This window comes from Ascaphus truei, chromosome 5 (genome assembly GCF_040206685.1).
Source record: "Ascaphus truei isolate aAscTru1 chromosome 5, aAscTru1.hap1, whole genome shotgun sequence".
Classification (NCBI taxonomy): Eukaryota; Metazoa; Chordata; class Amphibia; order Anura; family Ascaphidae; genus Ascaphus; species Ascaphus truei.
The window spans coordinates 97,972,562-97,997,140 of NC_134487.1; the positions used below are offsets into that span (position 1 = coordinate 97,972,562).

The 24,579-nt window shown below is 45.9% G+C and overlaps 1 protein-coding gene across 1 annotated transcript; it reads right to left on the reverse strand.

The window, feature by feature from the left end:
- Positions 1–457: 457 nt before the first annotated feature.
- Positions 458–23,116, reverse strand: CCT2 (chaperonin containing TCP1 subunit 2). Its single transcript, XM_075600272.1, has 16 exons — positions 22,974–23,116; positions 19,723–19,797; positions 19,203–19,268; positions 18,733–18,844; positions 18,571–18,647; positions 17,863–17,975; positions 16,401–16,603; positions 15,496–15,596; positions 15,275–15,402; positions 13,010–13,113; positions 7,734–7,853; positions 6,181–6,309; positions 5,978–6,081; positions 5,611–5,710; positions 3,980–4,121; positions 458–755 (listed from the first exon to the last, which is right to left on the reverse strand). The coding sequence occupies exons 1-16, from the start codon at positions 22,974–22,976 to the stop codon at positions 725–727; spliced, it is 1,608 nt and encodes a 535-aa protein (XP_075456387.1). The 5' UTR covers positions 22,977–23,116; the 3' UTR covers positions 458–724.
- Between the last annotated feature and the right edge of the window lie 1,463 nt (positions 23,117–24,579).

The following is a 24,579-nucleotide window of genomic DNA, read 5'->3' on the forward strand; positions in this document are numbered from 1 at the left end:
CTGTATCCTTATTGTACCACGGTAACATTATTAAACTGTAGCTGCTGAGTTACACTGACTGAAGTAGCCATTATGTTAGGCACACAATCATGATTTTTACAGATTTACAACAGGAGCACCAGACGATTGCCAGCTTAGGTAAGAATGCAGAATTTTACATTTTCACATGATTAACATTACAAAGAAAGAGTTGAAATAGTATTGCTGCAAACACCATAGCAGTCTTTAAAAAGAAGATTAACGTCAGTCACTGTTTCTGTGGGTGCTCTAATGAAGTTTGTCCAAATTCTATTTGCAATGTTAGTTTGAGTACATTTACATGCTTAAACTCATAAGAAATTGAGAGATGCATTATTTAATGATCATTTTTCAACTGATTATGTATGCACAGACAAGCCAAGTGATATTGTTAACATTAGACTTTCAAACACACAGGAAGCTTTGTTTCCAGACAACAAACATGAATGAAACTTTATTTCAGTGGTCAGTATGGAAATAGTACAGATACAAATACAGATGTTGTGCACAAACCAAATCTGGGTTTAATATGTTTTGCAAAAAAAAAAAAAAAAAACATTTTCAAATACATTACGGGGTTTAATCTGCAAGTGCCCAGTTAAACATACAGCCTTTATCTTTAACTCTGGTAGCTGCGCTTCTTTACTATCATTGTCTTAAGAAAACAGCTGAAGACTGGTCCAAACCCATTTGGGTTGACGAGTGCTTAACAGGGATGATGGTCTGGTACACGTTTCCTGTTGGAACAGAAAGTTATTGTTAATCGTTCACATTTTAGAAAAAGTATAAAAACAACAATGCCTACAGAAACCGCAATATCCAGGCTTAATATGTACTAGTCGGGTAACAGTTTGCCCAAACCCGTAAGAAATGATATTAAGAGTAAGATAGCATTTTTAAGTCTTAGTGCTCGTTTCTCTGCTAGATGTATATTTTAATTGATAAAGCTCAAGATTGTATGCAGGCAGCACTTTACAAAACAGAATACGGGAATAAAATTAGGGATTCCGGTTTTCACAGAAAACCCCCGATAAAACAACTCATTGTTTTTTTTTCCTGGTTAAAACCGATAACGACCAGAAAATAAATTAAAATAAGTCTTGTATTGATGAAAGCTGCCGCACTCTCTGCAACCCTCAAACTGGCAGCAAGCCTCAGTGCAGCTGGATGACAACACTGCGGGGTCATTCAGGAGGGTGGCTAGAATGTGCTAGGGTCCATCAACTTTAACACTACGATTCACATGAATTTAAAATATATAAATATATAGTATATTTTGTGTATTTGCACATGAGTAAAACTGACCTAGGTAAATAAATAACACCCATAAAATTAATAAGCAATTGGAAAAAAGACAGACGCAACGATTTTTGGCATTCGGAAAAATATTACATTAAATAAACGCCGATTTTACACAAAAAAAACAGAAAACCAGAATGTGTAAATATAATAGATGCAAACAAACAAGAACACTCATTGGTGCCCAAGAGAACTTAAAATCTAAGTGGCACATTAGGAGACTTACAGAGAGACAGTGGGGGGAAGGAGTAAGTGTAGTGGATGGCAGTGCTGTGGCTAAGAGTATTGGCATGTGCCTCTGTGGGAATGGGGAGTAGTCGTGAGTCCAGGAAATTGAAAGGCTTCATTCAGAAGACGCGTTTTCAGATATAACTTGGTGAGGAGAGAAGGTTTACACAATCTGCATACAGATTGTGAGGATGCTTCACAGGTAGAGGCAGTGAGATGGATAAAGGGTTTAGGCAAGAGCAGTAACAGTGAAAAGGGTGGGAGACAAAGGTATAGCAGGAAATGAAAGCAAACATGTAAAGTAGGGAGGAGTAGGAGAGTAGGAGAGTAGGGTCTCCCAAGTAAGGAGGAAATCTGACGGGGATAGAGATTTTGATGGGTACCTAGGACAGTGTTTTAAGCAGTAGATAATACGCTGCTGTTCTAGGAAAAAGTGAAATGATTAGGAAGGCAATGCATTAGTTTTAGCAGTAGAGGATAAAAACAGATTTTAGCAATGTTACCAAGAAAGATGAGAAGTTTTAACCAAAAAGTGTGTGACTGAAGGAGAGGGAGGCGTTAAAAGTTTAATGATCCTGCTCGTGTATGGACGTGGTGTGGTCTCTTGCATTACATGCAGGCCAGCTCTGTATAACTACTGCACCGTTCTCTGCATCTCCCAGGAGTGAAACCAGGATCCGGAAAAGCTTTACAAAATTTAAAAAGCAGCACAGATTTCTGCTTCAGACTAGGAGATTAACATTTATTGAATGTGATCCACAGCCTGTCTGATCTCCAATTTTTCAGTTGGGGCCACTGTAACCTACTTATTTCCTCAATCGCATGTAAAACAATGCAACTGATGACTTCTGTAGCCATCACAGTAAAACTATAACTCAATATGAATTCAGCAGCAATATCGGCACAGTAAACGGCAATATTTTTCCACATATGCCAGAAACACCAATGGCACATGCCGCATCGGTATGTCAGCCAAATTCTCATCCTTTAACTCCTGCATATATAAGCTGCCAACACCAATCCTACAGATTCAAGAATAGGTTTCATGTGAGAATCTTAACACCCAAACAACTGAAATCTGGCGTTCATTGACGTTACAGGTTTGCAGCCTTAATAGCAGCACTTGAAAATACTGTAAATAACTTATATGAACAGTTTATAGAAGGTTAATGAAGATATAGAATGTTTGCAGAATACAAGAAACGTAAAGTTCGTGGCCGACCAATTTTTTTAAAAAATTTTTTTACATTTACCATACTGTAACTTCACCCTGCTAGACATCAATTTGTGGTCCCTTTCAGTTTTGAAATATTAAGACTTGCACCAAGATCATTTTGCACACCTTACTGTTTTTCGCTATATTGCAAATTAAAATAGATCCTGCTTTGGAAATAAGAGGTACATTAAACTTCTCTTTAGTAGCTAATAACTGAAGGTACCCAAAAATATCTAATATGTCGACAGCACACTTTGCAAAAATCATACATCTGTGAAGTATCATCGAAATAGCTTCCACATCCCTACACAGAACTGTACATTTATAATAAGTGTTAACATCCTGGTAAATAGCAGACACATTTAGCCAGACTTTCAGGAAATGAAGTCGACCCATAAATATTAATGTCTGTTTACAGGCTGACGTGTCCTACATATACACGCATATTTCATTATATCGCACACATTCATTGAAAAGTGAATATTTCAAATGTTATTAGTATTTCATAAAAATGCAAAAATGGTACATTAAAAAAAACAAAAAAAAAACTGTGACATGAAAGCCTTCATTTTCCGAGTGCTTGGAGGGTTTTATACACAGGATGCTGAAAAGAACAGGCTGTAGTGAATAAATGATGAATATTAACATTTTAAACGCGCAACCTTCCGTGACTGAATGGCGTTTGGCCATATCCCAAACTGGAGGTTTTCCAGGACAATGCTGCAGGTTATTCCCATGTTCCCGATATATTATATACACGTTAATAGTTAAAAGATTTTAGGAGATTAAAATGGCTTGCAAATAAGCCTTGCTGGCAAGCTAACCCAGTGGCAGTACAGTATGTGAACAAGTAACATAGTTACCAAGGTGTATTGGCTCCAGCAAGGAGGCTTATGGCATCCACTTCAAGACAACCTGCCATCAATAAAAATGTACAGAACCAAGTGATCTCCATGAACTATGACAGATGCAGTTATACTGGGAAACTACCACATGGGAAAGGATTGGTGCTTAAACCTTCATGAGGCTGCTTTGTATATTAAAGTAACCATTCTGCAAAGAATTTATAACACGTCTATAGCTCATGTGCACATATAGATGTATGAAAGATCTATTTTGAAACCACATTCTCCGCAAATGGAGATTGTGTCAGAGGGCAAGTGTTTGGTACTTATAGCAAGGAGCATTAGGTTTGTGAAGTGATGAATAATAAGTTACCGTGGTGCTGCTTTAATGATATTATCGACACGCAGAATCATTTCAGCAGCTTCAGCCGCACTCAGCAAGACTTGTCTCTTCACTTGGAAACTTTCGGTAATGCCCAGCTCTGCCATGTCTCCAGTAATGCCATTTCTCATATCTGAAAGGCAAAATAAAAAAGGAAAAAAACAATACATCAGAATACATTTCTGGGTTGGCAATATCATCGATGGTTGCAGGAGTCAGCAGGGTGCAATAGAAAGCAATGTGTTAAAGATCATTCGGAAAGCTCGATAGTAGTAAGTGAAATGATAAATCTTGCTCTGGAAACTTTTATTTCCATCTTTCAGCTTATTGAGTCTGCGAGAAGCAGGATGAGCCTGGTTACAATCATCCTCAGTCCATATTTTCTGATGCAATACCTCAGAATGTACTACACATACTGCATTAGTTAGTGTCCAGTGGGGTTCTTTAGTGGATATTGTATTATGGAGTATTCGCTACAATTTGCATTTTATTGATCATAACTGCACAAGCAAACAGCGAACATTTTTAAATGTATGTACAAACCAGTCCATTTTGATCACTTTTTTTTTGTAAACATACTTAAAAGACTGCCTCACAATTTAGATTTTTAAATCCTACTCTTTAGAAAATAAGCATTTGAAATATTAAGTGTCCTGGAGATTAAAAGCACTACCCCAGAGCAGACTTTGGTATTTTTAAATAGGAGGACATGCTCAGGGGGGGCAAAATATAAACATTAGTAGTTAAATGTATAGGATTCTGGGGGAGGATAACTTGGTGATGTGGTTGCTTGGGGGCGCGTGTGCGCATAAGGATTTATTACTCCTACAAAAAAAAAATGCTGCTTTGTATTCGAACAAGAACTTCTATGCACCCTTAGCCTTCTGAAGCACATTATCCCTTGGAAAGAAAAAAAAGATTTTTTTTTGACTTGACAAACCCAATGCTTGAAATAATGACTGTGCAGCTCTGCTGACCACACTGCAGCATTCCAAAGCAGGGCCCTTCAGTACTCAGCACGCTTCTCTTTATACTTGGGGGATATGAAGAGGGCTTTGTGAAAGCTCCAGTGTATATTTGGGTTTCTAACATCCGAATACAGTAAGGCAGCAGGCCCACAAAGTAACTTTTTTTTAAATGTCCTAATCTGAACAGGGAGGTGATCTAGAGCTGGGTTGCACTAGTTTCAGTTTCCAGAATCCCCTGGTTCCTAAGAAATGTACCTTTGTATTTGCAGGTGAAAGATGACATCTTTGTTTGATTTGCAGCTTCAAACTGGCCCATGGGGGTGAGGCTGACCCGGTGGCCATATTGATTTCCCAAAATGCAAACAAACAAGCTGAACATAAAAAGGTACATTTCTCTGCCAGCAGAGGGTCACTGGAGCAGAGAATAGCACGACACGGCTGCAGAATATCACACCCTGTTCAAATTATGGTGAAGTGGAACATGAAATAATTGACTAGGAGTTTGCGGCTATAAAATATTTTATCTTATTTTCAGGAAGGACCCTGAAAAAAAAAAGTTAAATCTTTATAAGCAGAAGCATTTAGAGGACACACTGCTTTCTGAAACAAATGGGTCCCTTCCTTTCTTGCAAAGCATGCACCGTTGTGTCTTACCCAGCCCATAGGTAGACTTTCCCTCAGAGTGGGCAGCACGGAGTTGAGAAACCAGGTCAGCGCTGTCATATCCAGCATTGTCTGCTATGATGGTCGGTAGCTAAGTAGAGAAAAAAAAATATATATATATAACCACACAGTAGTATTCCATTAAGTTGACATTAGTAGAGACCAACGCAAATACATTTAGAATGTTATAACTATTATGGCTGCAAAATGGCAATGTACAAAATGTACAACTGGAATTTAAAGCAGCCGCCCCCACCATTTTTGGGTGGGTAACTTCTGCTTTAATTATTGATAATGAAGCGTCTGTAGGAAAACCATTCGGTGAAATGACGCCTTCCATGGGCAATGTTCTACTTACCGTGCGCAGTGCTTTGGCGAAAGACTCCATGGCAACAGACTCTTTCCCTGGTGTCCTATTAGCAAGCTCTGTCACCGCGTGAGCCATCAGCATCTCCGAACACCCTGAAAATCATGCACACACGTAGTTTTACAAATGTACGAAAACATGGCCCTTCATCTGGTATGAAGTTGCGTGCAGAATTAAAGTCAGCAAATGAATACCTCCACCATAGACCGTCCTGGTGTCCTTCACAGTCTGAGAAAGCACACACAGCGCATCATGTAGGGACCTTTCAGCTTCATCCAAAATTTGCTGTGTTGCACCACGGAGAACAATAGTGCAAGCCTCTCCTGGCAGTGACAGGGAACGGGAATAGATGTTAACAAGGTTTTGAAATTATAGCACAAATCGGAATTACCACATGTATAAAGAAAGCCCACAATAACAGGCAACAAAAATAGAGTGCTAGCTCATTTGGGCAGGGACTGGGCCTGTAAAAACCCAGTGTGGTGTATACCGTGCAAAATACTGTAATTGTAACGCCTTGAGTCCCATTGGGAGAAAAGCGATCTATGAAGTCGTTTTCTATAAGCAATTGCTTCAGCAATAAATTTTGTTGTTTGTGGTGAGAGCTTTGAACAACTTTGCAAATGAATATAACTTGTTAATGGCGTGGTCTTGGGGGGGGGGGGGGGGGAATTCCAACTTCTAGTTCAGTGCGAATTATAATAAAATAAAACATACATCTGAAATTAATCCATTATTTGTCCTGCCAATTTTTTTTTCTTTTTCCAACCCCTTGAGATTGGAGATGTTTAGCATAAATAGTATGGATTTTGACCAAAGGTCATTTATTTTTTATGAACAACCAGCCAAGCTGGTTTCAATAATAAAAATAACGCAAATAAATAAATATATAAATAAAAAAGGCTAATGTAACCAAGGAAAAATGCGACATAATTACCATGCTAAAACACGTATGAAAATGTAAAGCCCTGCAGCTCATGTAATATTGCTTAGAATGAGTCAACTTGTCAGACAAAAAAAAACTCAAAACACATCAAAATTCAGAAAAGTCTCCACGACTCATGTTAGTTCTACTTGCGTGAAACTTGTTTTATATGCTTTTTCCTTTACGGCTCCTTGGATAGAATCTCAACACTGTTTAAGATTCATGAAGACCCCAAACTTTATAGCTCTAGGTTTCAGATGTGTGCCAGTTTACCACTTATTTCTCACTTTTTCACAGTTTTACTAGGCATTTTTAGGGCAATAATATATTGCGTTGGCTCACTGGAGTTTAACAAACAGCAGGATGGTCAAATCTAGCCCTAAGAGGCAGAGCAAGGTGTTAACAGCTCCTCTAGAGCAGGGGAGCACAAACTTTTTGTGCTGCGCCCCCCTGTCACTCTGCCCCCGGCTCTCGCGCCCCCCTGCCTACCTTCTTTCGCGGCAGATGACGCTGCTTGGGCGTGTGACGTCAGGTCACATGGTGCTGCGGCGTCCATTGACGCCGCGTTGCCATGGCGACGCAACACAGCCGGCTGAATCCCGGTAAGTAAATAGTTGCAGGGGCCTCACACGATCCCCCGGCATTTAATTTAAATGCCTGGGGGAAGAGTGCGGGGCCTCTGCAACTGCCCGCGCCCCCCCCAGCACAATCTCCCGCCCCCCCTGGGGGTCGCGCCCCCCACTTTGCGCACCGCTGCTCTAGAGAATGAAGGGGATAGAAAAACAGACTGAGCAATAGAAACAAATGTTTTCAGCCGCTTACCCATGGCAACACCTGAGAAATGTATCAGCTTATCCTCTCCAATCATGACTTCTTCGATAAGTTTGCATGTTCCAAGCTTCACAAGCTCTGGATGATCAAAGGTAGAAGCTATTTCACCGCCTGCAAAAGAAAACATAGGAAAGTAAATCATCCTTATTCTGAAATAGCCGCACAGATATATTGCCAATTATTTCATCCTAATCCACCAGTGTCTTCCCATTGTAACACTTTGCTGTATGGAATGGTCAGTGAAACCCTGTCAGTTATTTTTTGGGGTCATTATAAATAATGAACAGGATAGGTTTACATTTCTACCTTTCAAAATGGGAAATTAAACTTGTATTAATGGCAATTTAGGGATACTTCTAGTAGATGTGCATCTCACACTGTTCCCGCTCTACTGAGTGGAAGGGATACATCCTGCGCAAAGTATTGCACAGAAAGTTATAGATCAGAATTGAGGTCCCTAAAACATGACTTTGCTTGTGCTGCCTTAGAACACGATACATTGACCATTATAGCATTGTCACCCCAGGATCTTACATGTGCAGCTCCAATTCTGCCCAACCACAAATCACCCGACCGGGTGCTTCTCCGTCTCAAGCAAAAGAGCCCGTTTGAAACCATTTTGCTTGCGCACAAAATCTGAGCTAGTTTGAGCTGCATATCTCACATTAATTTGTGGAAATGGTTTAAAATCTAAGGAATGCAACGCTATGTAAAACACCATGTGGACAAAAGCTAAGGCCGAGTTCAGGGTGCCAGAGACATGAGTTGGAGGGCGGGCGTTCACATGTGCGAGCGTCAGTCTGCTGGGCGATGTGTGCACATCATCCCCAGCAGACCTTTTCCATTTTTCAGGAGGCGTGGCGACAGACAGCAGTTTAGGGATCGGTGTTGCCGTGTTGAAATAATTTTCAAGAATGATTTAATTGGCTGCCAAAGTACCAGTGACGCTGCTGCAGCTTCAAAAAACAAATTGGGTTGTTTATTGAAACTGTAGCAAGCGTCCATTCCGTACTTCGGCGACAGGGCAGCTGCTACCCTGACAACTGCTATTCAGTTGAAACAATTTGTATCTAACGTCCGCCCCCACTCTGATGCCGGCACCCTGAACGAGGACTAAGGCCTGGGACCCGGTGCGCCCGGCGGCGCGGGCGGCCACACGCGAGTTCCCCACCAGCAGGGGAATCCTCCCAAGCCGGTCCCGGTCCCCCCTGGCTGCACAGCTCACTACACGCTGTGACGCGTCAGCCGCTACGGGATACAAGAGAATGGTGATCCCTAGCGTTGACGCGTCACGTGGTGTGGCTGTGAGGCAATGAGGAGGGGAGGCTTCGGGAGGAGAGGCTTCAGGGAGCGGGGAGGAGTGTGGGGGGAAAGCAGCGTGAGTGCCTGTCTGTGTGTGTGTATGTGTGTGCCTGAGTGCGTGAGTGCCTGCCTCTGTCTGTCTGTCTGTCTGTCTGTCTGTCTGTCTGTCTGTCTGTCTGTCTGTCTGTCTGTCTGTCTGTGTCTGCGTGTGTATGAGTGCCAGCTCGAGCCCGTGGAGGGAGGAGGGGAGAGTAGCGGGTCCCTCCGCTCAAGCCACGCCCCCCTCCCGCTCAAACCTCCCACTCCCGCCCACCTCCCGCTCCGGCTCCCTACAGACCGCATATTGCGGTCTGTGTCTGTTAGCGCCCCGCCTGTCTGCAGTGCGGGAGCACTGACGGAGGGAGCGGGGCCTTAGCCTAAGAATGTAAGCGATATTGATGCACCACCCATTTGTTGTCCAAGTATGAATCACTGACTTTAAAACAGTAGCTCCTGGCATTCTTCGTAAATGTTAACATTGTTACAAATATTTCTGTGATGGACGAATGTACAATATTTGCCATTTATGAGACGACAAATGTTTCACCCTCTCTTCTCAAACATGCTCAACAAGTGCGATCCAGTACCCAATATACCAGGTTAAAATGTCAGAGGTTTTCTGCATAAGTGTTTGAATCATATATATTCCCCCCTTTTTCAGATTTATCCCCAAGTATTTGCTTTAACTGCTAAACCAAGTTTAGATCAGGCGAGTAATCAGCAACAGATTAAGCAGTCAATTGACCTTTTGAATTTATCATCTTATCTGTGATTGCCGGTTGTGAATGTAAAGACAGGCAACAGATGTGAAAAAGGTGATAAAACTTGAAGATCATCTTATACTATATTCGTGAAAGCACTGTATGTTTGCCTGCATGCATGCCTGCCTGCTGGATGTCCGGTGTCCCTAGCGGCAATCTCATTGGTCCCTTGGCCCGCCCGCCCCCGCACACCTCTCATTGGCCTCACACACTCACACCACCCCCTTGGCCCGCCCCCCACACCTCTCATTGGCCTGAGGCGGAGTGACGGGCCAAAGGTCCAAAAAAATAAATAAAACACACACACACACACACACACACACACACACACACACACACACAACCTCTCTCCCCTCTCCAAATCACCTTTTCCCCCTCCCCAGCGGCATCACCTCTTCCCCCTCCCCAGCGGCATCACCTCTTCCCCCTCCCCAGCGGCATCACCTCTTCCCCCTCCCCAGCGGCATCACCTCTTCCCCCTCCCCAGCGGCATCACCTCTTCCCCCTCCCCAGCGGCATCACCTCTTCCCCCTCCCCAGCGGCATCACCTCTTCCCCCTCCCCAGCGGCATCACCTCTTCCCCCTCCCCAGCGGCATCACCTCTTCCCCCTCCCCAGCGGCATCACCTCTTCCCCCTCCCCAGCGGCATCACCTCTTCCCCCTCCCCAGCGGCATCACCTCTTCCCCCTCCCCAGCGGCATCACCTCTCCCCGCTCCAAATCACCTCTCCCCGCTCCAAATCACCTCTCCCCGCTCCAAATCACCTCTCCCCCCTCCCCGCTCCAAATCACCTCGCTTCCCGCAGCTGCCACGCGGCGCGTAAGATGGCGGACCCCCTTCCTCCCTCGCGGCGCCGAGTCAGACGGTGGCGGCGCCCGGAAGTACAGGTAGGTGTCGCTCCCCACCTCCGGCGCCAAACGGAACTGAGAAAGGGCGCATCAACTGTGTGTGTGTGTGTGTGTGTGTGTGTGTGTGTGTGTGTCACTGTCCACTGCCCCCCCCTCCTATCCACTGCCCCCCCTCCTATCCACTGCCCCCCCCTCCTATCCACTGCCCCCCCCTCCTGTCCACTGCCCCCCCCCTCCTGTCCACTGCCCCCCCCTCCTGTCCACTGCCCCCCCTCCTGTCCACTGCCCCCCCCTCCTGTCCACTGCCCCCCCCTCCTGTCCACTGCCCCCCCTCCTGTCCACTGCCCCCCCTCCTTCCTCCTGTCCACTGCCCCCCCCTCCTGTCCACTGCCCCCCCTCCTGTCCACTGCCCCCCCCCTCCTGTCCACTGCCCCCTCCCTCCTGTCCACTGCCCCCCCCTCCTGTCCACTGCCCCCCCCCTCCTGTCCACTGCCCCCTCCCTCCTGTCCACTGCCCCCCCCCCTCCTGTCCACTGCCCCCCCCCCTCCTGTCCACTGCCCCCCCCCTCCTGTCCACTGCCCCCCCCCTCCTGTCCACTGCCCCCCCCCTCCTGTCCACTGCCCCCCCCTCCTGTCCACTGCCCCCCCCCCTCCTGTCCACTGCCCCCCCCCCTCCTGTCCACTGCCCCCCCCCTCCTGTCCACTGCCCCCCCCCCTCCTGTCCACTGCCCCCCCTCCTGTCCACTGCCCCCCCCTCCTGTCCACTGCCCCCCCCCCTCCTGTCCACTGCCCCCCCCCTCCTGTCCACTGCCCCCCCCCTCCTGTCCACTGCCCCCTCCCTCCTGTCCACTGCCCCCCCCCTCCTGTCCACTGCCCCCTCCCTCCTGTCCACTGCCCCCTCCCTCCTGTCCACTGCCCCCCCCTCCTGTCCACTGCCCCCCCCCTCCTGTCCACTGCCCCCCCCCTCCTGTCCACTGCCCCCCCCTCCTGTCCACTGCCCCCCCCCCCTCCTGTCCACTGCAGGAAATGCAGGGGGAGGAATCCATGCCTTTGAGGCGCCCCCCCCTCCCTTTGACGCCCCCCCCCCTCCCTTTGACGCCCCGCCCCCCCCTCCCTTTGACGCCCCCCCCTCCCTTTGACGCCCCCCCCCCTCCCTTTGACGCCCCCCCCCCCTCCCTTTGACGCCCCCCCCCTCCCTTTGACGCCCCCCCCCTCCCTTTGACGCCCCCCCCCCTCCCTTTGACGCCCCCCCCCCTCCCTTTGACGCCCCCCCCCCTCCCTTTGACGCCCCCCCCCCTCCCTTTGACGCCCCCCCCCCCTCCCTTTGACGCCCCCCCCCCCCTCCCTTTGACGCCCCCCCCCCCCTCCCTTTGACGCCCCCCCCCCCTCCCTTTGACGCCCCCCCCCTCCCTTTGACGCCCCCCCCCCTCCCTTTGACGCCCCCCCCCTCCCTTTGACGCCCCCCCCCCTCCCTTTGACGCCCCCCCCCCTCCCTTTGACGCCCCCCCCCTCCCTTTGACGCCCCCCCCCCTCCCTTTGACGCCCCCCCCCCCTCCCTTTGACGCTTCCCTTTGACGCCCCCCCCCTCCCTTTGACGCCCCCCCCCCCTCCCTTTGACGCCCCCCCCCTCCCTTTGACGCCCCCCCCTCCCTTTGACGCCCCCCCCTGCCTTTGACGCCCCCCCCTGCCTTTGACGCCCCCCCCCCTCCCTTTGACGCTTCCCTTTGACGCCCCCCCCCTCCCTTTGACGCCCCCCCCCTCCCTTTGACGCCCCCCCCCTCCCTTTGACGCCCCCCCCTCCCTTTGACGCCCCCCCCTGCCTTTGACGCCCCCCCCTGCCTTTGACGCCCCGCGCGCACACACTGACTGACTGCCGCACGCACGCACACACTGACTGACGCGCACACAAAGCCTGACTGACGCACGCACACACTGACTGAGGCACACACTGACTGTGTGTGCGTCAGTCAATCTGTGTGTGTTTGTGTTTCTGCCTCAGACTCACTGACGCGCGAGCAAACACACAGTGACTGACGCACACACGCTACATGAAGCTGTAAAGGAGGGAGGGAGGGGGGGGACTGGATTGATGTGAATGGGGGACAAACAGAGAGAGGGGGGAGGAGAGAGAGGAACGGGAACATTACATCCCGGGCAACGCCGGGTCTCTCAGCTAGTACAAAATAAATAAAAAGGGAAGGTGTTTATCTTATGCCTTAGATATCATTAAAGTCGTCTCAAGCCAAAAGTCCAGGATATAATCTGTAAAAATCTTTAAACTGCTGGCAACAGGGAACAGGAGAATTTAACTTGAATACCTGTGACAAGAGCTAAACGTTCAACACCAGAAAAATCAGCATGTTCAATGGCCATGACACCAGCCGCTGCAAACAGCTGCTCCGGGTAATTATAAATCAGCTGCCTACAAAGAGAAAGAGGAAGACACACTGAATGCAGAGAACACTTTAAAACACAACCATTTTGTGTAATATGGAAACAAATCCTGTAGCGCAAACTCTGCGCTGTGCCCCCCTGTCTGCTCTCCCCCAGTGCCGCACCCCCTTACCTTTAATCCAGCGTCAAATGGCGCCGCGTTGCCTGATGCTGGCTGAATTCAGGTGAGTTACAGAGGCCTCACGCTTAAGCAAGCAGGGCCTCTATTGCCGTACTTCCACCCCCTCCCCGGAAAAAAAACACGCACCCCCCAGTTTGCGCACCCCTGCTTCTAGCACATAAAAAAAGTGAATATTTACATGGCCTGCAACAAAGAGGAAAGCCTTGCAAAAAAAGCAAAGTACTGTACGCTATTAAATTCAATACACAAAAGCAACAAAATACAACAAGATGCAAAGCCACTGTGTTCAGCGCATACAAAGCTTTAACGCTTTGCTGGGGCTACACAGCTGGTAATCAAGGTGCTAATACTCGTGAGGTGTCCTCTTGAAATCTTCTGGCCAACAACTTATGCTGAATATGTTATAACTGTGCAAATTTAAAAAAACACGGCTAATTTTAATATTTTTAAAAAAGAGGGCATGTATAAAATTCTAAATCAATCATTGTCATTTAAATGTATATTGCATATTGTTTGGTACAAGATTTTATTTTCAGTTCCCTTTGATTCCTAAACATTTAACAGGGCTCTATAACGCAATCATCCCACGTCTAAAATCTCTCCAAACAATCATCACCTGTATACACCGGTGCTTTTTAGAAACATACAGCAGGGCCCCCCGCTTCTCGGCGATCCGCTGATACGGCGGCACCGAGAAGGGGGCCGCCATGTTAGTTTGTAAATCGCGCAGAACCATAGGTTGCACATGCGCAGAACGGCAAAAATACCGGTTTGTGCATGCGCAGAAGTGAAAATCGCCAGATCCGCTTTCCGACGGTTTTCACAATACAACGGGCCTCTGGAACGGAACCCGCCGTATACCCGGGGCCCTGCTGTACATAAATATGACACCAAAACATTTTATGCCAATGAAAAGATGGCTCCATGACAGCCATTTTAACCAAACTAAACCCCTCAATCTACATAAAAAAAACCTTTAAAGCAGTCTAAACCGATCGCATGTTTTGTTGCACATGTTTTATGAAATATATATTGCCTCTTGAGCGGATTTTTTTTGTTTTTAAAATCTGATGCTTCGTTAAGTTGAATTAAGTGTCTGGGAAGTAAAAACAGATGCCTCACCAGAGCCCAGTATGCAGTTACGATGGTAACCTCAAACTACAAATTAAGTAGTGAAGATGAAAATCAGATGGGCACACGGACTTGCTAATAATCAAAATGTATTGTGCCATGAACGCCGTTTCGGCTGTGTGAACCAGCCTTCAAGGTGAGGGCAACCTGGTTTAATATAAATGTGTCTAACTACACGGCTGCTATACATAATTCCATGTGGGATGCTTAAGCCTTGAATGCCGCTCTAGTCTAATGTGTTACCAATTTTTCTTGAACTGGTTCACTTCTGTTTATATGCATCTCTGATGCAGGTGATCCAATGAGCAATCTTGGCCATTGATGCTGCTTAGTCTTTTGTGACGATAACAAGGCTGTCTGATTTCTGAAATCTTGCACCACTTTCAAATGTTTTACACATTTCTCCACATCTAAGGTATGTAGCTCTTTTTAGTTTTTGAAGTGAAACTTCTTTGCTGGCACCTATAGAGTTGATTAGAAAAATCCTGTGTGTTGTAACAAAATTCCATGACGGAAGTGACGTCACGCTCCTACTGCGCCATGCGTGTGCCACACTCGCGCACATGGGCAGACCTCAAAGCACTTCCTTCACACTTCCAGCCCGCACTGTGATGTCATGGAGCTGGTTCGCCGTGATTGGTTGAACTGCTCACGTGATGCAGCCGCCACTTGAAGACCAATTTTTCGTCTTTCAAAACGCAGCCGCGCCATCACGCTTTGTCATGCTTGCTCACTAGGAGCGGCCTCTAAAGTATCCTGCAATTTGTGCTTGCCGTGTGTACACTATAAACTCAGCCTAAGTCACCGCCGTCAATGGGAAAACAAGGATTTAAAAAGGGGGGGTAATCCAGGGTTGTACCACTTTCCTTTTATTTACCTGTTAATAAAGCAGTTTATTCCATGCTTCAGAATACGTTCCACCTTCTCTTTCATCTTCTCTTTCTCAGCCATTTCTATCTCGGCCACTTTCGCAGTAGAGTCCACACGTACCCGTGAGCCAAAGACCTATATATTACAATAAAATTGAACGACGTTTGTTAAAATAAAGATACATATTTATATAATATATAAGGTGGGGGGTTGAAACAATCATCCAACCTTGATTTTGTCAGTATCCATTCCTGTGTTTGCGATGAGGATTTTGGCATTCTCTATACGCTTTGGTTGGTTTACACCAACCTTCTTATCCAACAAAAATCCTGAAAAAGAAATCACCTATAATATCAATTTGCAAATCTATAAATATATTTTACAATGGTCTCTGTAAGAAAAGTTTTTTCTGGTGCACTCGAGGGTAAATATATTGTCAAATGTATAAAAACATGACGATCTTTAATTCTATACCTCGGAGTAGAAACATTTTTACAGTAGAAAACAAGGACAAATATCCAAGATTATATTAAGTACAGTATTTTGAATAGGTTTTGTTTACAGAGCATATCATTATTAATTTAAAGTATTTTGAAGAAATTAATGAAAGAGAAGCCAGTCAAGGTAAAGAACACATGATCAGCTTTTTTATATATATAAATTGAGATTACAGTTTATAACGGTTTGTTTTTTGTGTTAAGTGCTTGAAGGGACCCAAGTAACCAGATAACTGTATATTTCCTATAACCTCAATTACCTAATCAAGGCATTTTAACATCACATTTTTTATTTTGCTAAACATTTTCTTCTTTGGGCTAATGCTTTAAAATCCTGAAATTCTCTTGCATCGTTAGACAGTCGAGCCCCGCTTTTCGGTGATGCGTTCATACAGCGATACCGAAAAGGGGGCCACCACGTCTGCCATGACGGGAGCTGCAAGGCCGCGCAGAACGGGGAGTACCGAGGCTGGCCATGCGCAGAACGGAGGTCGCGCATGCACAGAACGGAGGTCTGCGCATGCACAGACCTGCAGGAAACAGAAAATCGCCGGTTCCACTTTCCAGCGGGGCCATATAACGGAACCCGCCATATTAGCGGGGCCCTCCTGTATCTACATTTAAAATACAAAATACCTTCATCCAAGTAAGACTCTGTAAGACTTCCTCCCAACTTCTTAATGACGTGGATAGCTTCCAGATTGCCAGAGCCTTTCAGTCTGAGGACCGCTTCTACTGCTAGTTTAGCAAAGTGATCTTTATGGTGGGTGAGTAGTTTAGAAGACAATGTAGTCCGGGAAATATTCAAAAGGTCACGGTGGAACTTTTCTTCGTCATTCCTACATAGGATGGGAAGAAAAAAAAAATATAAAACATAAGCTCAGCAGGAATAAATTCTGTTGTCCTAAAACTTGGCAAACAAAACCATCAAGCACTCAAAAAGGTATTATTTCTACCCATGATGGTATAGTTTGGGAGCATTTGACAATTGAAGATAACCAACATAAAAAATAAAGTCTTAAAGTTACTGATATGTTATGCTGCGCTCACAACAGAAGAAATAAAAGTCTATTATAAGCCCTTATTTTTGTCACTGGGGGCCATACACTGCACTCTGTACAGGTAACATCCAACTTCAATCAACGCACACACAAAAAAAACCTTGCTGCCATGTAGAATTTGTGCACCCAAATCTGCTGCCTCAACCTACAATAAAAGCCAACATGTGGGTTTCCTGATAGAAGGTTGGTTAAGGTTAAATGATTTTAGAACAGATAAAGCTTCATCTAAATATCAATACGCTGAATCCAGACAACTGGCATGTTGTTTTGTTTTGCATTAAGATGGTAATTTAAGTGCGGGTGCCCGACTGCCATCCTTTAAGTGATTTCCAAATGTTGCCAGTAGAATCATTTGAAAGAGCTTTTAGCCAGTGGTCTAGAACACTGTTCAGCGATGGTGCTGTGAAACCCTGGTGTGCCGTGGCACCCGAGGAGACCCCGACAGCTGCTCTGCAAGTATGCCCTGCATGAATATGTAAAGGCTGCGGCCGGCTTCTCAGCCGAAAGCGCAGGACATGGCCACTGAGCAGCAGACATGTTTTAGGTGTGAGGGAAAGTCGGAGGGGAGAAAGTGATGGCTTTGTGTACGGTGGGGAAAGGTGTGTCGTTTAAGTAAGATGGGTGAGGGGGTGAATTTAGCATTTATAATTAAGAGGGTGAATGTGCTGTGTGAGAAGAGGGGATAAATATGGAGTGTTGAGTAAAAGGAGTATGAATGTGGCGTGTCAGCAAGGTGGTTGAAAAGGAGGCTGTATGTTGTGTTAGGGAAGAATAAGTGAGGTCTGGCGTGCAGAGGTCCACTGATTTTAAAAACTCTTCTGGGATGCCCCTGCTCAGAAATGGTTGCAAACCACTGGTCTAGTTCTGTTACTATTTAACTATCCATTTTTAGGACTACCTAATACTTTGACGACTGTCTACTCGAAAAGTGTACTAATACTAGTACAATGCCAACATACAATATTCAAAATATTTGATGCTTGAGCATTTGCCCAGATATTTGCGATCTGTTGGGATTAAACATTTTAATAACCAACCCATGATCCACTGCTGCTTTGAAGAGAGCTTCTCTGGCAACCTTTGTTGCTTGTCTCCAACCAGAAATGATGGTTTGAGGGTGAATCTTCTTAGACACCAATAATTCAGCTTCCTGATTACAAACATAAGAAAGGTCATTAGCATAAAAAGAAATGGTATACATTGCAAGGAAGACTTTGTAAAAACAATTGTTAATTTCTGTTGAGGTTTATTGGGTTCTATGCATCATTTGTAGAGCCTACAGTATTGCAATCATTTATTGGTGGAAGGATAAGAAAACTAAAAAAAAGTTGGTTTAAGGTACACAAAGAAAAATAGATTCACAACTTACACATGAAAAGAATACTTATGGGTGCATAGATAGTATGATGCGACTTTACACAATTCATCTTTTAATACCATTGAGGACAGGACACTAAATGGATGTCGGATCAGCTTTAAATGTTGTTCTTTAAGTTATTTCTGTTGACCTTCAAAGCATACAATCTGGCTTACCCACAGTAACCCTACACTGCACCTAAAATTCGATACATACAAGTGATTAAGACATTCCCCAACATTGGTTAATTAAGCCAACTCCTAATCCTTGGCCCCTGAACAGAATCTGTCCTCATTGTGGTGTGTAAGCGACGGGCCAAGAAATGCATTTGCAATATTAATGTTCCTTAGAAACGGACAAAATAAATCACAGATCAGAATTTCCTTACTCTAAGCAATTCAGCAGCCAACACAGTCACTGACGTCGTTCCATCACCAACTTCATCATCTTGGACTTTCGACATGTCTAAAATAAAAGAAATGTTTAAAAGTTAATGTAAAGAATGTAAAAGATCTGTAGTTCAAGCAACGGTGGGTGCCTATGAACTTACCAACCAAAACTTGGGCTGCAGGATTGTCAATTCCAATAGCCTTCAGAATAGTTGCTCCATCATTAGTTACAGTAACTGAGCTATCTCTGCCACCGCTCAGGAGAATCTTGTCCTATTTCATGAATTAATACATTTTATTTCAACACAAGACAAACACAGGATGGCGATTAAAACATTAGCTGCCATATGCAACCCTGCAGTGGGGAGTTTATTAAAGTCCTGAAGCACATGAGAACCATGATGCTATCACAAGGACATTGCCATACGTGTTGTAATCCAGATTAGAGAATGAGCATTCTATATAAACAAGGTAGGCATATTAAACTAAAACAAATAAATTACATTTAGAAACATCAGGCCACTATGAAGCACTAAAACTAGGTTCACCTTATGTTAATCTTTGCAAAGTTTGGGAAGTTTGGGAAGTTAGAAATCTTTAGATACACGATAATGAAGATGACAACACTTACCATGCCTTTAGGTCCCAATGTGCTTTTAACCAAGTCTCCAATTGCAATAGCACCAATGAAAGAGGACTGCAATGACAACACAAGTATTTGAAGAATTCCACACTTATAAAAAGACCGATTTTAGTCCACTATATTTTGTCTAATGTACGTGGACCACCCACATTGATTATTTAACTTTTACAAGTACTTGGCTGCCTCAAAAACCACAATAGATTTTACAGCTAAACCACATTGTTTGTATTAAAATCACAGACAGTTCAATACAAATAATTTCGTTTTCACGTGAAATCCACAATGTTGATTTATTGTGCCCGTTTGTTTGCCAATTATCCCTTCAGTGCCGGAAATGCGCAGTCCACACTACCAGCTTTATATAAGCACAAGGTAGTATCTTAACATCTCTGCCAGAAGGCCCTGACATGCATTTTTTTTAACAACATCTTTGATGCTTTAGAAGGCAAGGGCCCCAATAATCAAAACCGATTGATAGAGTACATGAGCGAGAACATATTACTCTTACCAGACGAGCCGTTTCTGCTTTTTCCTCATCAGCTCCAGATTTGAAAATATTCACAGGTGCTAGTGATAGGGAAGCCTGCAAAAAAATATAGTAATTGTAAAGAACAGATAAGGTAATCCTTCCACAGCATATGTATTTTAAGTTCTCCCATTAAAATCATGTGCAGGAGGAAATGGTGTGAACTTCAAACAAATCCACATTCAAAAAGCAAATTTCATTCAAATGTACTTGGTTTTAATCCATCTTTCATATCATTAAAATACTTAAGCATCCATGAATCTGCATTAGGCCTGGGACCCGCTGCGCTCGTTGGCGCGGGCGGCAATGTAGCGAGTTCCCCACCAGCAGGGGAATCCTCGCGAGCCGGTCCCGGTCCCCACTGGCTGCACAGCTGACTACACGCTGTGGCGCGTCAGCCGCTAGGAGACACCACAGAATGGTGTTTCCTAGCTTCGACGCGTCACGTGGTGTGGCTGTGAGCCAATGGGGAGGGGAGGCTGCGGGAGGAGAGGCTTCGGGGAGCGGGGAGGAGTGTGGAGTGAAAGCAGCGTGAGTGCCTCTCTGTGTGTGTGTCTGAGTGCGTGCGTGCCTGCCTGTGTGTGTGTGTGTATGTGTGTGCCTGTCTGTGTGCGTGTGTATGAGTGCGTGCGTGCGTGCGTGCGTGAGTGCCTGCGCGTGCGTGCGTGTGCGTATGTATGAGTGCCTGCGTGTGTATGTTTTTTTTACTTACCTGCAGCCCGTGGCAGCCCGTGGAGGGAGGGGGGGGAAGAGTAGCGGGTCCCTCCGCTCAAGCCACGCCCCCCCTCCCTGTCAATCCTCCCACTCCGGCCGCTCACGTCATGGCCGCGCCCCCCCCCGACCCGTTTGGCCACGCCCCCCCCGACCCGAGAAAAGTAGCCTGTAGACCGCAGATCGCGGTACAGCGAGTTGCACGCGCCGCCGGCAAGCAAGCCAGCCGTGCGGACGCGTGCAACGGTACCTTAGCCTAACAAACAAATGCAATAATATGAGCTCCAAGTTTCAATCCGTACTTTACATAGAAGCTACATCTATAACCACCCAATAAAATAACAAACATCAAAACAGAGGAAAGCCAAGAGCCCCCAATGCTTCATGTTTTTTTTTTCCCCCAACCTCATCTACATTACATTTCCAAGTCCAACCTATGCTAAATTTAGACAGATAGTTATCCTATATTTGTATTTACAGTATATTGATCCAGAGGAAGGCAAACATAAAACCCCGGTGAAATATCCAATGATAATTGTTCTTGTACAGCGCTGCTAATTTTACATAGCGCTTTACAGAGATTGTGCAGGGTCCCTGCCCCGTAGAGTTTACAATCTATACTTTTTGTGCCTGAGGCACACACAGGGAGCTAAAGTGACTTGCCCAAGGTGCCGACACCGGGAATTTAACAAGGTTCCCAGGCTTCAAACTCAGTGCCAGTCAGTGTCTTTACTCAGAGCCGCTACTTCTCATGACGGGAAAAATATTTCAGATTACTCCCTGGATTAACATCCTTCCTATGCTTACTTATTTGGTATATACCTGTTTATATATATATATATATCTCTCTGTTCATACCTTTCCTTTCTAAAAAGATGTCCAACTTTTTTTTTTAAATATCCATTGTATCTGCCATCAGTCTCAATGGGTAATGACAAACCATTTGTTTATGGCAAGGTAAAAGTATTTATTCAGCGGTATTTTTAAATGTATATTTAAAAAAAATTATAAGTGAGAAACACCCAATATCTTACTTTAGAAGCCATACTTGTGGATAAAAAAACCCCCACCTAAGCCTAGGAAAGACCTTGCAGTTCAATACAAAAAAAGTATGCCCAATTCAACACATTTTGAAATGATCATTTACAATGACTTATTTTCTCTTTGCCACCCAACCAAGAGTGCATCCACCAAAATCACTATGCACCCACTATGTATTTCACCACACCGGATTGACAGCTTTCAAGTTCAGCCATCCTTTTATCTTATGCTTTACTTATAAAGTTCTCATCTTTGTATTTTCCTGCATTTACGAAAGACTACGTTATACAAATGAATGGGTTAGACGAATCTTTACCAGAAGGATCAGAGGAGGCTGCCTATTAGTATGCAGGCTAAAGGGTGGTCAAGGGTACCAAGTGAACAAAAGTGTCAGATGCCTCATGACAATCTTGTACCACCACACCCACCCCCTGCACATGCTGCATCTTTTTAAACAGATGATAACCGAACCCACTGGTCTACTACAAGCAGCTACAGCAATCATCAATGCAGGAATCACAGCAACAGAATACAATACTGTTCAGAGCTGCTTCCAACAGAGAGATGACGCTAAAAGGCAAATCACAAAATAACGATGGGCACGGGTCTGTATGCCATGTACAGGGAATATACCAGTATGGGCACTAGTGTGTATGCCATGTACAGGGACTATACCAGTATGGGCACTAGTGTGTATGCCATGTACAGGGACTATACCAGGATGGGCACTAGTGTGTATGCCTTGTACAGGGACTATACCAGTATGGGCACTGGTGTGTATGCCATGTACAGGGACTATACCAGTATGGGCACTGGTGTGTATGCCATGTACAGGGACTATACCAGTATGGGCACTAGTGTGTATGCCATGTACAGGGACTATACCAGTATGGGCACTGGTGTGTATGCCATGTACAGGGACTATACCAGTATGGGCACTGGTGTGTATGCCATGTACAGGGACTATACCAGTATGGGCACTAGTGTGTATGCATGTACAGGGACTATACCAGTATGGGCACTGGTGTGTATGCCATGTACAGGGACTATACCAGTATGGGCACTGGTGTGTATACCATGTACAGGGACTATACCAGTGATGCGTAATACTGTTTGGGCACCAAGTAAAGATGTCATGTTACAGAAAGGAGTCCCTGAGAGATTGATGCGGAGGGTGGCGCGATTTACTTATAGAGATACGCCCCCCGGGGACACAGTCATCGGGCTGCAGTGACAGAGCATCGCGGCCCTAACAATCCCCCCCAGAAACAGGCAATGATTAGCCGCTGCGCAGGAGCGGTCCCCTCCCACATAGCGATAGGAGTTTATGGGACCGACACACGGGGAGGCCCCGGCACGTGCTCCCCACCCCGCAGGCCCACTCGGGGTACGGGTCTGTGCGGGGGTTAGATGTGTGTGCGGTACAGTGTCGGTGGGAGGGGGGGTGCTGCGGGCGGCTCCCGTCAGCTTTCGTCACTCACCATGATGTTGCAGATACAATAGGACCGCACGCGCCGCTGTAACTGCCTCTTGTGTCAGCGCTGCCGGAAACCGCCGGCATGAGGCAGGAAGTGACGCAGCTAACGACTAAGGGGAGGGCGTAGAAAGAACTAGAGAGTAGGATGCGGCTATCCCAGGCTGGGGGCGGGGAAGGAGCTGTATTGTGATGACCATCTTTGAATTGGGAAAGCTAATGCAGAAACGAAAAATCCCCGATCTTGCATCATTATTAGGCGCCGCTGACATTTAATAAAAAGAAGTGCCAGTTTTTATCTGGGTACCATTTGCCAACATCAAACATGGCCGCTCGAAGTCGCGCGTTGTGATGACGTATTGCAGTGTGCTCTGTGGCAGCAAATCTCCTTGTATGAGTATTTCTGTATGTGCGCTCTTTTTATAGGTGCTCTCCGCTATATCATCAGAGGTCTCAGGCCAGGTTTATACCGGTAACAGCACTATGTATATATTATTAAAGTAACTCGGTCGGGGGGGTGGAAGACAGAGAGAGTTGCAACAGGTAGCTCTAAAAGTCATGTTTTAAAATATATATATATATATATATATATATGTATGTGTATGTATGTATGTATGTATGTATGTATGTATGTGTAACGGGTATTCCCCCACCCAATAGCATATGGTATTTGTGTGCGGGGAACCTAATGTTACCAGGTGTGGTGCTTTACCTGTTAGGCTCACAGGGGGCCTAAGCCTCCGCCACGGGGACCCTGGGGCACGTATAATAATAGGAGTAACCTCGTACTTGTGCAACGCCTCCACCTGCGATGGCTCCCACCAGAGGGGGAGTGGTCCTCGCAGGACAATTATATATATATATATATATATATATATATATATCACACACACAGCATGTAAAACAACCAATGACTTTACTGTATAGCGTACGTATTCATATAGATATCAACAGGTGTCCCTCTCTAGAGGAGACACTAACTACTGCGTCTCGCAGGACGCTACCCCCTTTCACCGGGTGATCCCACCCCGTGTCCTGTAACCCCCACACAATATGTCCCTTCACGTGAGATAGATATGTGTGACTGCGCAGCCACTAGTCCCGTGTAAGTATAATAGAGTATAGTTGGTGCACTTGGTGATGGTTATCTGCCGAGCACTCCAGTGCCCGGGCCTGCCAAGGAGCTTCACAAAGGATCCGATGACCGCTGACCACAGGAACTTCCGTCCGGGGCGATCCCACCCGGATGGCTGCTGCAGCGACAGCGAAGGTCTGAGCCCAGACCTCTGGATGTGTCCCTAACTGACTCTGAATAATAAGGGGCAGGGTCCCTAACCTGGGGCCTGTCCCTGAAACAGCTACTGGTGACTCAGGGCTATCTGGGGCCTAGGGGGCTGCTGGCCTAGTGCAGGGAGTCACTCCCTTCCCCTAGCTGCTCCTGCCGCCGACTGCCTAACGTGCTCAGAGCCTGCGAAATATATCTAATCTCTGCAGGGAGATGCTGTAGCCCTATTGGCTCCCTGGGGTCATGTGGGGTGCTCCTTAGGCTCATGGGATATGTAGTCCCATCTAGAGCCCTCTGCTGGTTGGCTGTCAACCGCGCTTCTCTTGCG

Excerpts from the sequence above, each read along its gene's own strand:
- CCT2 (XM_075600272.1), bottom strand. Across the intron at positions 18,845-19,202 it reads CATTGGGACCTAAAGGCATG|GACAAGATTCTCCTGAGCGG; the intron begins GTAAGTGTTGTC and ends TTCATGAAATAG. Across the intron at positions 4,122-5,610 it reads AAAGTCTACCTATGGGCTGG|ATATGAGAAATGGCATTACT; the intron begins GTAAGACACAAC and ends TTTGCCTTTCAG.